The sequence below is a fragment of the Octopus bimaculoides genome, chromosome 5, assembly GCF_046866305.1.
Source record: "Octopus bimaculoides isolate indiv1 chromosome 5, ASM4686630v1, whole genome shotgun sequence".
NCBI classification, from domain to species: Eukaryota; Metazoa; Mollusca; class Cephalopoda; order Octopoda; family Octopodidae; genus Octopus; species Octopus bimaculoides.
The window spans coordinates 66541721-66554614 of record NC_142932.1 but is presented as its reverse complement, the minus strand read 5'-3'; the positions used below and the strand labels follow the sequence as shown (position 1 = coordinate 66554614).

Sequence of the window (12894 nt, the reverse complement as noted above, 5' to 3'; positions counted from 1 at the left end):
AATCTTATACTTTTTAATTACATTTGAAGGTTTTTTGTATTTTTCTGTATATTTTATTTTATTTTATACTCCTATTATATTTATATTTCATACACATAAATTATACATTTTATATCCTATATCTTATATAAAAATCTTCTAAGATAATTTTGCTTCATCTAGCTCTGAATTTTATTGTGTTTTTAAACATGTTATGTTTATAAAGGGATCTTTCCTGAGATGACCACTGTAGTCTCTAACTTTTCAATGTTATACATACATTATGTCATATAGACAAGGATTTTAATTCAGAGCTGCTTCTATTGAATAATTTGAATAATATAATATATTAAATTATATTATGTTATACTTTTCATATCATATTATATTTATCCCTGCATTTCCTTCTTTATTATCCAGGATTCTCTGATATATGAAGACAAAGTTCATGAGACATTATTAACATTCCACTGCCATAATTTTGAACCACATTTCAAACAGCCTTGTATGTTTCAGTCAGTTGTAAGTATCTATTTCCAGATATTATTCATGTCAGAACCATTGCATTTCATTTAATAATAATAACCCTTCTTATAATATACTATTTTAACCCTACATACTCTTATGTGTCAAGTATTTGTCCATTATTTTTCTTATTCACAATCCACATGAATGGGTCAATACTTATAAATCACTTCTGTACTGCTATCTAGATCCATCTTAAACAGATCAATATTTTAGGTTTAAAAATGAAATTGATTCTAATTTCAGTTTGGAATTTTTTATTTGGATGGACACCAGCATTTTATTCAGCCTGAAAACTTTGATAAAGAATTATGGAGGCAGGCAACAAGGAAAAACCGAAAGAAAACCTACATTCTTCCACATAATGTTTATAAAACAGTCAGTTCCCAAAATCATTTTTGCAGCTTGAAAAATTGTAAGTAATAAAATCGCAGTTTAACAAATTCTTATTTTTCTCCCAGTGAATGTTCGTGGCCTAGTGGTTACGGTGTTCATCTTGCAATCATAAGGTTTTGGGCTTAGTTATTGGAGTGGGTAGTGAGTGGTATCCTTGAACAAGGCACTTCATTTTATGTTGCTTTCTCCTCAGTTGTAAATACAAAGAGTAAAGTGCTTGCACAACTTTCTCTCCCTCCAGCTATCACATACTGAATGTTCTACTAGGTATAGGATGGGAGGCCTGAGAAGGTGTCTACTTGCAGCTATGTTGACACCTAAAGCAATTAGTAAAAGCATTGTACATTATTACCAAGTCATATCTATCTTGCTCACAAGTGACAGTTGGCTGTACTTTTATCCTACTTCTCTTTCTTATGAAGTACATTCACATACACAGAAAAACATAAAGCATGCTATTAGTACAATACTAGACTAAAAGATCTATGCGCTTCCTCTCCTAGCAAGACACAGCAGTCAATTACCCTACATTATACAACCAACAACAACACTTTTGATAATATAGTTCTGTACACACAATAGGATGGAAGGTTTATAACTAGGATCTGTTTGAATACAGATGTATTTACTTAGTGTTGACCTGAGTTTAACCAACAAGAACATCACAAAACAGCTTGCTAGGATGATAATATACATAGACAGAATGAAATCTAACTTTAAACAGACACACTACAGCTATATTCTCTAGCTCTGTCTTAAACAGATCTCAGCAAACTAATTGGCAAAGAGAATTCTAGTTATGGATTGTCTTGAGAAAAGATTGGATAGTCAAGACTATAAAGTTTTTGTTGATGAGTCAGTTCAATGACAGCATGTCTCAGACTAAACAATAACTGTTGTCCACTCCCTCACTGTTCTAATTACATTACCTGATCTATGTTTCCTCAATAATAGCACACCTGAAATTAAGAAACTAAAAAGAAATTGTTGTTGTTCTAATTCTTGGTTTCTTTAACTACAAACAGTTTATAATTAAAGATGTTCCAAGCCTTGACTATCTCAACTTTATTTTTCAGCAATGAACATATTTCTAGTATATCCATGCTTTCTTTTTTTTTTTTTTTTTTATAAAAGACAGTTGTATGTCATGTGAGAAAGATTTGGCAGCTATTTCTTAAAGTGGCCACTTAGAGGTTGGCTAATTGACTGCTGAGACTGAAACTAATATTGACACAATATACTAGTAATAGTAAACAAATCTCCGTCAAATCACAATCTGACATCTTAAAGAAATAAGGATACTGTGAATAATGGAGTCACACACACACACACACACACACACACACACACACACACACACACACACAAACGCACACACACACACACACACGCACACATTATATTATCATCCTAGCAGGCTGTTTTGTGATGTTCTTGTTGGTTAAACTCAGGTCAACACTAAGTAAATACATCTGTATTCAAACAGATCCTAGTTATAAAGTATATGTCTGCTATAAAAATATTTGATGTAAAAAAAAAAAATTTTAATAAATTAAAGCTACATTCAATTCAAACATTTTCATATTAAATGTAGTTGGAAGTAAAAGTTTATAAGCCCAACTTTTTAAAATATCGCAGTTTTACATAAAAGAAGGTTTGTGTTCTATTTTTAACATCAAAGTAACCTTGACGTTTCTTTTGTGAGAAAACTATAATCATTGAGAATAAAGGCTAGAACATAAGGCTAGAAATTAGTCATATGGGAACAGTTGAATATTTTCATTGACATTGTTCTGAATAACTGAATATGTGAGAAAGCAATAAAACTATGTTGCTGACTCACTGAATATCAAATATCAAAGCTCAGTCAGGTTTTTACATTTCAGTGAGTCAGGGTAAACTATTGGTGAATTTGTGTAGTAAGGATTCTAAATGCCTGACCATTGTTAGAAATATACACTGATTCCAATCTATTTGCACTGAATAATAACAAAGTTGTAACAATGAATCATGCAGTACATAAAACCAATTGATTTCAAGCATATATATATATATATATATATATATATATATATATATATATATATATATATATATATATATATAGCAACCAAATCTCCCTAAAATGTACGTTTTTAAAAATATAAGCATACTGATATACAGAGATGAGATGGTCACACCTGTAATGCCTTTGATCATTGGTTCTGAGAGCTGAGTTGACACTAAACAGCAATAACAACAACAAAAGCCTTCAGGTTCACTATTATTGATGTTGACTTGACGAAAGTCAGATCTAATGAGATTATTGAGATAATAATGTAACATTGAGTAGACGTAGATTGTATATAAGATATGGGGATATTCTTAAACAGACACTCCACAGAAACTTTCTTTTGGTTAGACAGCAACAACACTGATATTAGTGAGGTACTGTCAACAGAGTTGTGGTAAGATGGAATCTTATAAGATGGAATCTTATAAGATGGAATCTTATAAAACAAGTAATAAACATTATGACAATATATACAGGGCTAAATTTAATGATTTTTTTTATGTCTCCTTTGTCTTCGGAAACAGCTTACTGTATTGGTGAACAGTCACCAGTGTTGGAGGACAAAAATATTTAAAGTTGTAGATGAGTAAAAGTTAGCTGACATGGAGGACCAGAAGCCATCTATATATTGGAAAAAATAATTACCTGCATCATGAGAATGTTCACCAGATATCAAAATTTTGATAACATGACTGCTGCACAATGCTCTGTGAATATTATAAAGGCTATCAGACATGACATGCTGCTGCAATGAAGACCACAAAGCCATGGTCAGCATGAATTGGATACAACAAGCATTCTAACTGCATCCTTACACTGCAATTCATTTCCACATCTTTAAATAGCATCTTAGGCTCAGTTCAGACAGCTCTTAGAAGCCCCTGGAGACTGTGGGCAATCCTTAGCTAGAGAGGACTGCTGCTGGAAGGCCATATGTGTAGCAACAGCATTGGACTCCTTGCCATACCTCCAGAAAGAGTCAGAAGTGGTTATTGGAGAATTTCTATGATTTCACCAGCCCCAATTTCATGTTTCCTAATTCCCTCAATTGTAATCCCATGCATTACTATGTGTAGGGCACAGTTGAGAAAAGTACCAACTACTCAGCCTGCAACACCAAGATTGAGCTGGTAGCCAAGATCAAAGAGGTATATGAAGATCTTCCCAGGGACACAGTGAGGAATGCATGTGCCTGGTTCCAGAGAACAGTTTGAGGCCATGATGGAAGCTGAGGGTGGCTATTTTGAGTAAATTATTATCTCCCAGCTACAACTTAGTTTATATTTTTGGATTTTTTAAAAATACTTTTATTTTTGGATGGGATATTGTGTTTTCTTTTCTTCTTATGTAAGCTTTCAAATTTAGCCCAAAGACACCATATGTTCTCTGCTTATGACTCCCAACAACAATTGCTGGATGCGAAAATCAACCAGGTATATAAGGCCTTGTTGATAATGATACTGTCACCTGATGATTTGAATAGTCACATGAGGAAACTTCCACTAAAGACCACTAGTATACATGAAGACAGCTCTGAACAAGGTCTTACAAATAAATAAATCCATGTGAATTACCTATTTGCAGCTCACAAACTTCATGAAGTCAAACAAGTTGTCATAAATATCTGTCAAGAGGACTGGGGAACAAACTGATTTTGTACTTAGCTGAAATGGAGCCAAGCAAACAAGAACACCAAATGAACAACTCAGTATAAAATAACAGCTAATAACTTTTACATGGAGACATGATAAAATCAGAAATATAAACATAAATACAAACAGCACTTCATTCTATCTAAGACCAAAGCTAATGTTAATAACATATTTACTAATACCATTACCACAAAGCTTATACAAAAGACGAAGCTAACGAGAAAACTATAAAACAAAATAGTACATTCTGTAGAGGAGCAGAACCCCCACCAAGCAATTTGATGGTTAAAATGTTGTGGGTAGAACTATAAGAACTTCAAAAGGTCTGGAATAAAGATGAAGAATATGAAGAAGCTCAATGCAAAGGAAAACATCAGGCATACCTTGCTATGATAGGAACTGAAATTTAGAAATGATATTGTATTCTTCAAAGAAGAGGGGCATGAAATACTTCAAATTACAAGGCAGTGTGATCCCCAAAATCAAAAGATTGAAAGCAACACTGATATATTCCATTCAGTTGAAAGAAAATGTGGTATCAAAGTGTTACTATAAGAGATATTCTTTTCTTTTCTACTCTAGGCATAAAGCCCGAAACTTTTGGGGTGAGGGCCAGTCAATTAGATTGACCCCAGTACACGGATCTTTTTTAAAACGGGGGCCACATTATTCATTAACGAAACACTTTGAAACTTGGAACACTGGTAGAATGTGTCATATAAAACATCTTTTTCTCTTAGTCTTCTTAAAAAAAAAAGAAATCCATAAATTATTCCATGTTAAAGTTGTCGTATTTCTGTAATTTCAACCAATCACTGACGTCCATTCAGCCGATATACATTAAGTGCCGACTACATAAACAAACGATTCTGAAACAATTAACCCTAACCCTAACCCTAACCCTAACCCTAACCCTAACCCTAACCCTAACCCTAACCCTAACCCTAGGGTTAGGGTTAGGGTTAGGGTTAGGGTTAAAGCAAATTTAAAATGAAAAAAGCAAATAAAACGAAGGTATGGAGATTAAATACGCTTTACATCGCTTAATCAGCCAAAGGAGTAAATATAAACAACTGAATACTTGTCAGTGATTGGTTGAAATTATCGAAATAAGACAATTTTTTACATGAAATAAATTCGAATACAAAAATATTTTTCTGTTCTATAACACAAAATAGATAAGTATACGAAGTTTGAAAGTCTTTCGGTACCAAAAACACTACGTAAAACATTAATGAAAAATGTGGCCCCCGTTTTAAAAAAGATCCTAGTACACAACTGGTACTTAATTTATCTACCCCAAAAGGATGAAAGGTAAAGTTGACCTCGGTAGAATTTGAACTCAGAACATAAAGACAGATGAAATACTGCTAAGCATTTCGCCTTGTGTGCTAACAATTCTGCCAGCTCGCCGTCTTACTATAAGAGATATTGAACAAGGAGTAGGTGTAGGATAGTAACTATCACTATGCAATCTATTAAGCTACTAAGGAAATGAAAGCAAGATAATTGTATGAAACTATCTAGGTTATATGCTAATTGGGAGTGTAAATGTTAATCCAGGAGTACAGGTCTGTAGTATTGTCAAGCACTAATTTAGTAGTATTATTAGAGTTATCACCAGTTGTCAAGCTTGGATAAGTTGCAGTTAGGCTTTCATGCTAAATGTCTAGTGATATAAGAGCAAGTTGTTAACAAACAGTAAACTACTTTCATCAGTCAGAAGAAGATCTTTGTCATGATCTGATGCCCTGATGTGTAAATGGTACAAAAGCAACTTGATGGAGAAGAATGGCTTGTGAAAGCCATTAAAAGCTATCTATTTATTTTCCCCACATTCACAATGCTTTTGTTTTACTCTAATAGTATGATATCTCATGATATCTGTTTCAGTTTTTATCAATAAATATTTTTACTATTCATTATAAACCCTCATGCCATATTACCATAATCCCCACAATCAGCTGGTTTGCTTTAGAAGTATAACCCAGCTTCTAATTTATACTATGTTATGATGCATGTGTGTGTGTGTGTGTGTGTGTGTGTGTGTGTGTGTGTGTGTGTGTGTGTGTGTGTGTGTGTGTGTGTGCATTCAGTATTTGAAATACCTTTGTATGAGTATAATGTTTTGTTTTGTTTTTTAAAATTAATTACAGATGATGCATTAAATTTAAACAAATTACAAAATTCTGCTCCTCGTATCAAACGTGCATTACAGTCAACTCCTAAAATGTATACAATTGAAGTTTTGGCACTTGTGGACGAAAGAAAGTAAGTTGGTAAATGAATTCTTTAGCTTATTACAAATAATGCCAAATAAATATAAATTCATTAAAGAATATAGAAATACAAAAGCCTCATCTATAAAAAAAAAAAAAGGCATTTAGATATTTACAGAATACATTCTTTACAGTTTGTGTTGAGGTTTTTTAAAGTAATGTCAGAAATTAGAAAATTACTATTTTTAAATCTCACAACATGAGATATTCAGCAACAGTACTTTGTAGTAAAGATTGCTTGCCAACATAACATGGCAGTCCCGGTTTAGGATGAATGTTGCTGTAATTTAGTCCCAGGAGACATTGTCTCCAGCTGGCTGTACAACACGATCTGTGTCCTTATATTTTCGAACAAGGGAATCTAGCACCCCAACTCAGCTCAAAACAATATCTGTGTATCACGATTTTCAGGTTATTTCCCTTCATCAGCACAGAATAATTGTTCAGCTAGAGGTGGATTCTTTATCATGATTATACAATCAATACACAGATGGGACATTACAGGATGAAACGATTACAAAAATGTTATGATGAGTTCGAATGAACGTTAAAAATTTAGATATAATTTATATAGTTTACTTGACTTTCCGTTACCCTTTTTTAAATTTTTTTTAAAAAATAAAGTATAAGAAACAAGTTCAAACTTCTTACCCAGCAGCCAGTAAGGCCCAGCAACTATCTTTTTTCCTTTCATTAATGATTAAGCTGGGTTACTGATACCCACCTTTCTCATCACATCCTTCCAACGTTTCTCATACTCCCTCTGCGGCAGGGTCTTCCTCTCCAGCCCCATCTTGCTCTTCAGATGGTACCTGAAGTAGGTTAACAAACCCGGGCCAGAGACGAAGGACCCTGTCACGAAACCTTCCATTCTAGTTCTCCATACACACTCTTTCAATACTGCCACCATACAGTGAAAACAAGCCTCACCATACTTTGAGAGTCCAGTTGGCGGTACCATCTTTATTACAGATCCAGCCGACAGCTGTATTCGTCCCAGATGCGACAACACGTGTTCTACGTAACTTATCAAGTTTGACAGCTCCCGACATTGTACAAAAGAGTGCTGGACGGTTTCATCGTCCAGTCCACAGCTAGGACACGTCAGTGACACTGACATTCCGTGCCTAGATAACTTATCGCAAACAGGTAAAGTGTTCCTTTAGCACTGCCAGGTCAGGGATTTTTGGTAATTGTCCAAGTACCCTGGCCTGAAAGTCTTTTTAAACAGATTGGCAAGTTGGTTCTCGTCGAATCCCAGAGCCCCTCCAAGGACGTCATCATTTTTTGCCATAAAGTCAGATTCCGTCTTTTTATGAAACCAGGTTTAAATCTCTCCATAGAGGCCGGTCGCGAGAAGAATTCCTCTGCCAGCGGACTCCACACTTTATCACCTTCCAGGTGGCACCAGAGATGTCTCAGCCTCAACACATGTCTGCGCATCATTAGCCAAGGCATTGCCAGCCTGCCCTTTAACGGTTCCTGGCAGCAAACGGAGCGCCGCACAAGTGGCTTTCCTCCCTTCCACAAAAAGCAGAAAAGGAGTCGTTCCAACTTGTTTAGCCACAAATCGGGGCAAGGGACAACGGTCAGGTGTAAGTGATTACAGATGCGATAAACACCTGTACCACCTCCGCCCTTCCTTTCAAGGACAGAGCCCTTCCGGACCACTTCCGTACTACGACCTGCACTTTGTCTGCCACCTCGCTCCAATTCTTCTCCGTCTGAGAGTCTGGGCCAAACCAAACTCCAAGCAACTTAACAGGACCATCTGTCCAGTGCCCCACGACACTGGACGATATCGACTTGCTCCTCCAGGTGCCAAGGCACAAGCTGATGGACTTGTCCTTGTTAACTTTTGCCCCTGCCACCACTTCATATCCTCTGAGAGCATCTTCTACACGAAGTAGCTGTGCTTCATTGGACACGATGAAGGTGACGTCATCTGCATAAGCAGAAACAGACTTACTGCATCCGATTTCATTAGGGTTGCCTCTCAACTTCTCCAGCTTCCGCAGCAATGGCTCGAGAGCCAACACGTACAGAAGCCGAGACAAGGAACACCCTTGACGAACTGAACACTTGATCGAAAATGGCTCCGCCAGGTAACCGTTTATCTGGACTGTGGATTTGATGCCGCTGTACATAGCGGAGATCTACCTGCAAAAGCCCGGGCCCAGCCCAGCCGCTTCGAGGACCGCCACCAGGTACCGATGGTCTACCCTATCAAACGCTTTACTTTGGTCTAAATGGACCATTGCCCCACCTTTGCTGGCTAATTTTCCAATCCTGTCTAAGGTGTAGCGGATAAAGTGAAGATTATCCTGGATCAACCTGCCTGGGATTACACAAGTCTGTGCCTTCCCTACAAGTTTCTCCACGACAGCCGTTACCTTTTCGCTAACACCTTGGCCAAAGTCTTTAACTCTACATTAAGTAGAGTTATGAACCTGTAATTGCTAATATTATCCCCCTTGCTCGAGTCTTTCTGGACCAGCGTCACCACTCCCCGGCTCACAGAACTAGGAATCCTCCCATTCTGCTGCCAGTTTGTATAGACGCCTGCCAGTATATCCCCGAACAAGTCCAGCATACAACGATAAAACTCATAGGGCAGACCACCCAGTCACGGCGACTTTTCCCTGGCGCACTCAGCCAACACCTCTCTTACCTCCGCGGGAATGATCAGTCCTTCACAGCACTCCACCTCACAAGCCGAGAGTCGCGGCCCACCAACCAGGAAGTCCTTTAAGGCCTCCCCACGCTCAAGAAAACCGCTCTCCCCGAACAACTGCGCAAAATGCTGGTGAAAGACTTTCTGCATCTCCTCCTGTCCATAGATCTTGCGCCCCTGTTCGTCCGTTAAAGACTTTATAGAGGCACTTTTACCTTTCTGACTCTCCACACAACGTGCCCATCCGGCAACGTTAATACCTTCTCGTTTCCCTGCATGTAGCTTGGCTCTAACTCTGCAACCATTGTGCTTGGAGTTGAGGTGATGGTACAAGACCGTTCTCGCTGACTGCACTCTAGATGCAGAGCCAGATTCCATCGCCTCATCTAAGTTCTTAACTAAATCGCCCTCTATTCTAGTCCTATCTAAACTTAGCTGCCTGCTAAATATAATGGACTCCAAATGGATGACTCTTTTGAGGGCGTGCCACCATCTATTATTAATGATGGTGCCACATAATGCCTTCTGTACTAACACCTTAATCCGGGTACGAAAGGCTTCACACATCAAAAGCTGTCTAGTAGACTCCTTAGGCTAGGATTCCCGTTCCTATTGGTTGAGCCAACACTGTCCACTTGTGCATCGAGGATAGTGTTAAAATCCCCTACCAGAACTATCGTTTTCGACATCACTAGAAAGTGCTCCAGGTCACGAAAAAAAAACCCGACTGCCTACGCTCGTTAGGAGCGTAGACAGCTAGCAACCTGAAGGACTGCTTACTCATGTGGGTCACATCCAGGACGACCAGCCTACCTTCTGGGTCCAGAAAGACAGTACTTACCTATAAGTCCAAGTTCTTCCTGATAAGGACTGCTACGCCCGCTCCTCTTCCCCAGCTAGGAGAAATAAATTTCTCGTAACCATTAAGAAGAGGCGAGAACGCTTGAGGTCCGCTAATCTTGGACTCGGTTGCAATAGCCACATCTATTCCATGTGTCCTGAGGTTGTCCAGGAAACAAACCTGTTTCCATTTCGACCCCATTCCATGCACATTCATACAGCCTAACTTAATCATCGATGAAAGAAAAATATTTTACTTACGATTGAGTGAGAGAGAAAGCATGACAGTTTTTGTCTGCCTCCTTCCCCGACACTCCCTATAGCTGCTGGGTTTTTCACCAGCATTACCACCGGGATCTGGGTTGGTGTGGCTGCCAGGCTAATAATTAGTTTACCCGCTATCACCTCTAGGATAATGTCTTTTGTTGCGTTATATACTGCCAAATTCCTATTCAAAATATATAGTTTTCAAAGTGACAACTAGTCACTGATTTATAAATTAGAAAATTATTATTTTTAAATCTCACAATGTGAGATATTCAACAACAGTACTTTGTAGTAAAGATTGTTTGCCAACATAACATGGCAGTCCCGGTTTAGGATGGATGTTGCTGTAATTTAGCCCCAGGAGCCATCGTCTCGAGCTGGCTATACGACATTTACCATTATGTTTATAATTGAACAATTCACATAACTTTAATGTAGAACTGCAGGAGTTAAATCATCTTTATCTTTTTTGAGAGACTAATTCATAACATTATTTAGTATGGAGAAGTAGCAACCCATTGATAGATATTTCTGATTAAAACTTATACCTCACATACCTGAATCAGTAAGATATTATTTAATACATCATAGAACATGCAACTTAATTTTATATTTTTTTAAAAATTAGATTTTTAGCTTTGTTCTAAAATATATTTTAAAATGAAATAAATACTTCTTAAGGAGAATTATCTGGGGCCAATGAAACATTTTCTTAAATAGAATTTATACAGAGGGTTTTGTAGATAAAGTGTAGCTACATTCTTCGCATCTTCCAATTGTAATTTAGGGATGATTATAAATCTAGCGGGTCTGTCATAAATTTGTTGTTGGTAGCATAAACATTTAGGTAGGCTATGCGTGAAGGTGATAAAGCCCACACACTTGTATAAATTTTTATTTTTTCTTTCATTACTAGGAACATTTGCATTTACATAGGTACAACAATTTTTGAATAATATGGTGTACATGAAATAGTGAGTGTAATAGTTAAAGATCATCATTGTATAAAATCATCATCATCGTCATTTAGATGGTTTGACTGGAGCTGAAAAGCAAGAGAGCTGCACCAGGCTCCAATCTGTTTTGGCTTGGTTTCTACAGCTGGTTGCCCTTCCTAATGCCAACCATTCCACAGAATGTACTGGATTTCTTTTATGTGTCACTGACATAAGGGCCACTCACATATCACCAGCACGGGTGCCTTTCACATGTCACTGGCAACTGGCTATGACTACAATTTCACTTGGCTTGACATGTCTTCTCAAACAAAGCAAATTGCTAAAAGTCTCAGTCACTTGTCATCGCCTACATGAGACCCAACATCTGATGATCATATTTTACCACCTCATCCCACATCTTCCTGAGTCTATCTCTTCCACAGGTTTCCTCCACAATTAGAGGTCAGTACTTCTTTACACAGCTGTCCCTGTCCATACACATCACATGATCATATCAGTGCAGTCTTCTCTCTTGAGAAGAGGCATATATTTTATGCTTCTTATGCCCAATTTTTTCTCTTAAGACACTTACACTCTGTTGTACATGACCAATATGGTTCAAAACAAAGCAGAAGCTTCACTACAGTATTGTCACTTCCACAAAATAGCTTATATCATTTTCCAGGTTTCCAGTGTTTAAGTTTGTTTCAATATAGGATTTGTTGATGGAATTCCTTTTCACCCTTCAATGTACCTCAAGGATTCAACTATATCTTTCAAATACATTAACTACTTGACATTTGCTTATTTGATGCTACCTAAAATTTTATTTTATGTTCTTCCTCACATAAAATAAAATTTTTAAATAATCATAACTTTTTATTTTTTAATTCTCTCTTTTATTGCTAAAATGCTGTCATATTTTAAAAGGTGTCCCACCACCACCAATGTTAACTTTATTCTGTAAGTTAGTCTTAAATTTACCATTTAAACAAGTTTAAACCAATTCGGTAGGGGTAAGAATTATTAAAACTATTGTAAATGGTAAACCATTTTGTTGTCATATTTCTGTTGAAACAGACTATTTTTGTTTACATTTAATTTTGAAAATAACAAAAAAATTTAATAATTTTGTCTTTATTAGACTGGTGTTTGGGACATTAATTAATGTGAAATTTTGATGGAAGGTTTAAATTTAGATCACATTACAATGGAAAGTTTGTATCATAGAACCAGGTGAGGTTCAGCTGGGTTAGTATCAAAAGGGTTAAATGTAAGATGGAATAAATTA

The 12894-nt window shown here is 36.8% G+C and overlaps 1 protein-coding gene across 1 annotated transcript in view; it reads left to right on the top strand.

The window, feature by feature from the left end:
• LOC106877334 (A disintegrin and metalloproteinase with thrombospondin motifs 16) overlaps window positions 1–12894 on the top strand; it is a 126227-nt gene that overhangs the window by 52554 nt on the left and 60779 nt on the right. Inside the window, exons 3-5 of the mRNA XM_014926209.3 lie at window positions 400–501; window positions 751–919; window positions 6762–6876. Coding sequence (XP_014781695.1) covers window positions 400–501; window positions 751–919; window positions 6762–6876 — 386 coding nt within the window. The remainder of the gene's footprint in view (window positions 1–399; window positions 502–750; window positions 920–6761; window positions 6877–12894) is intronic.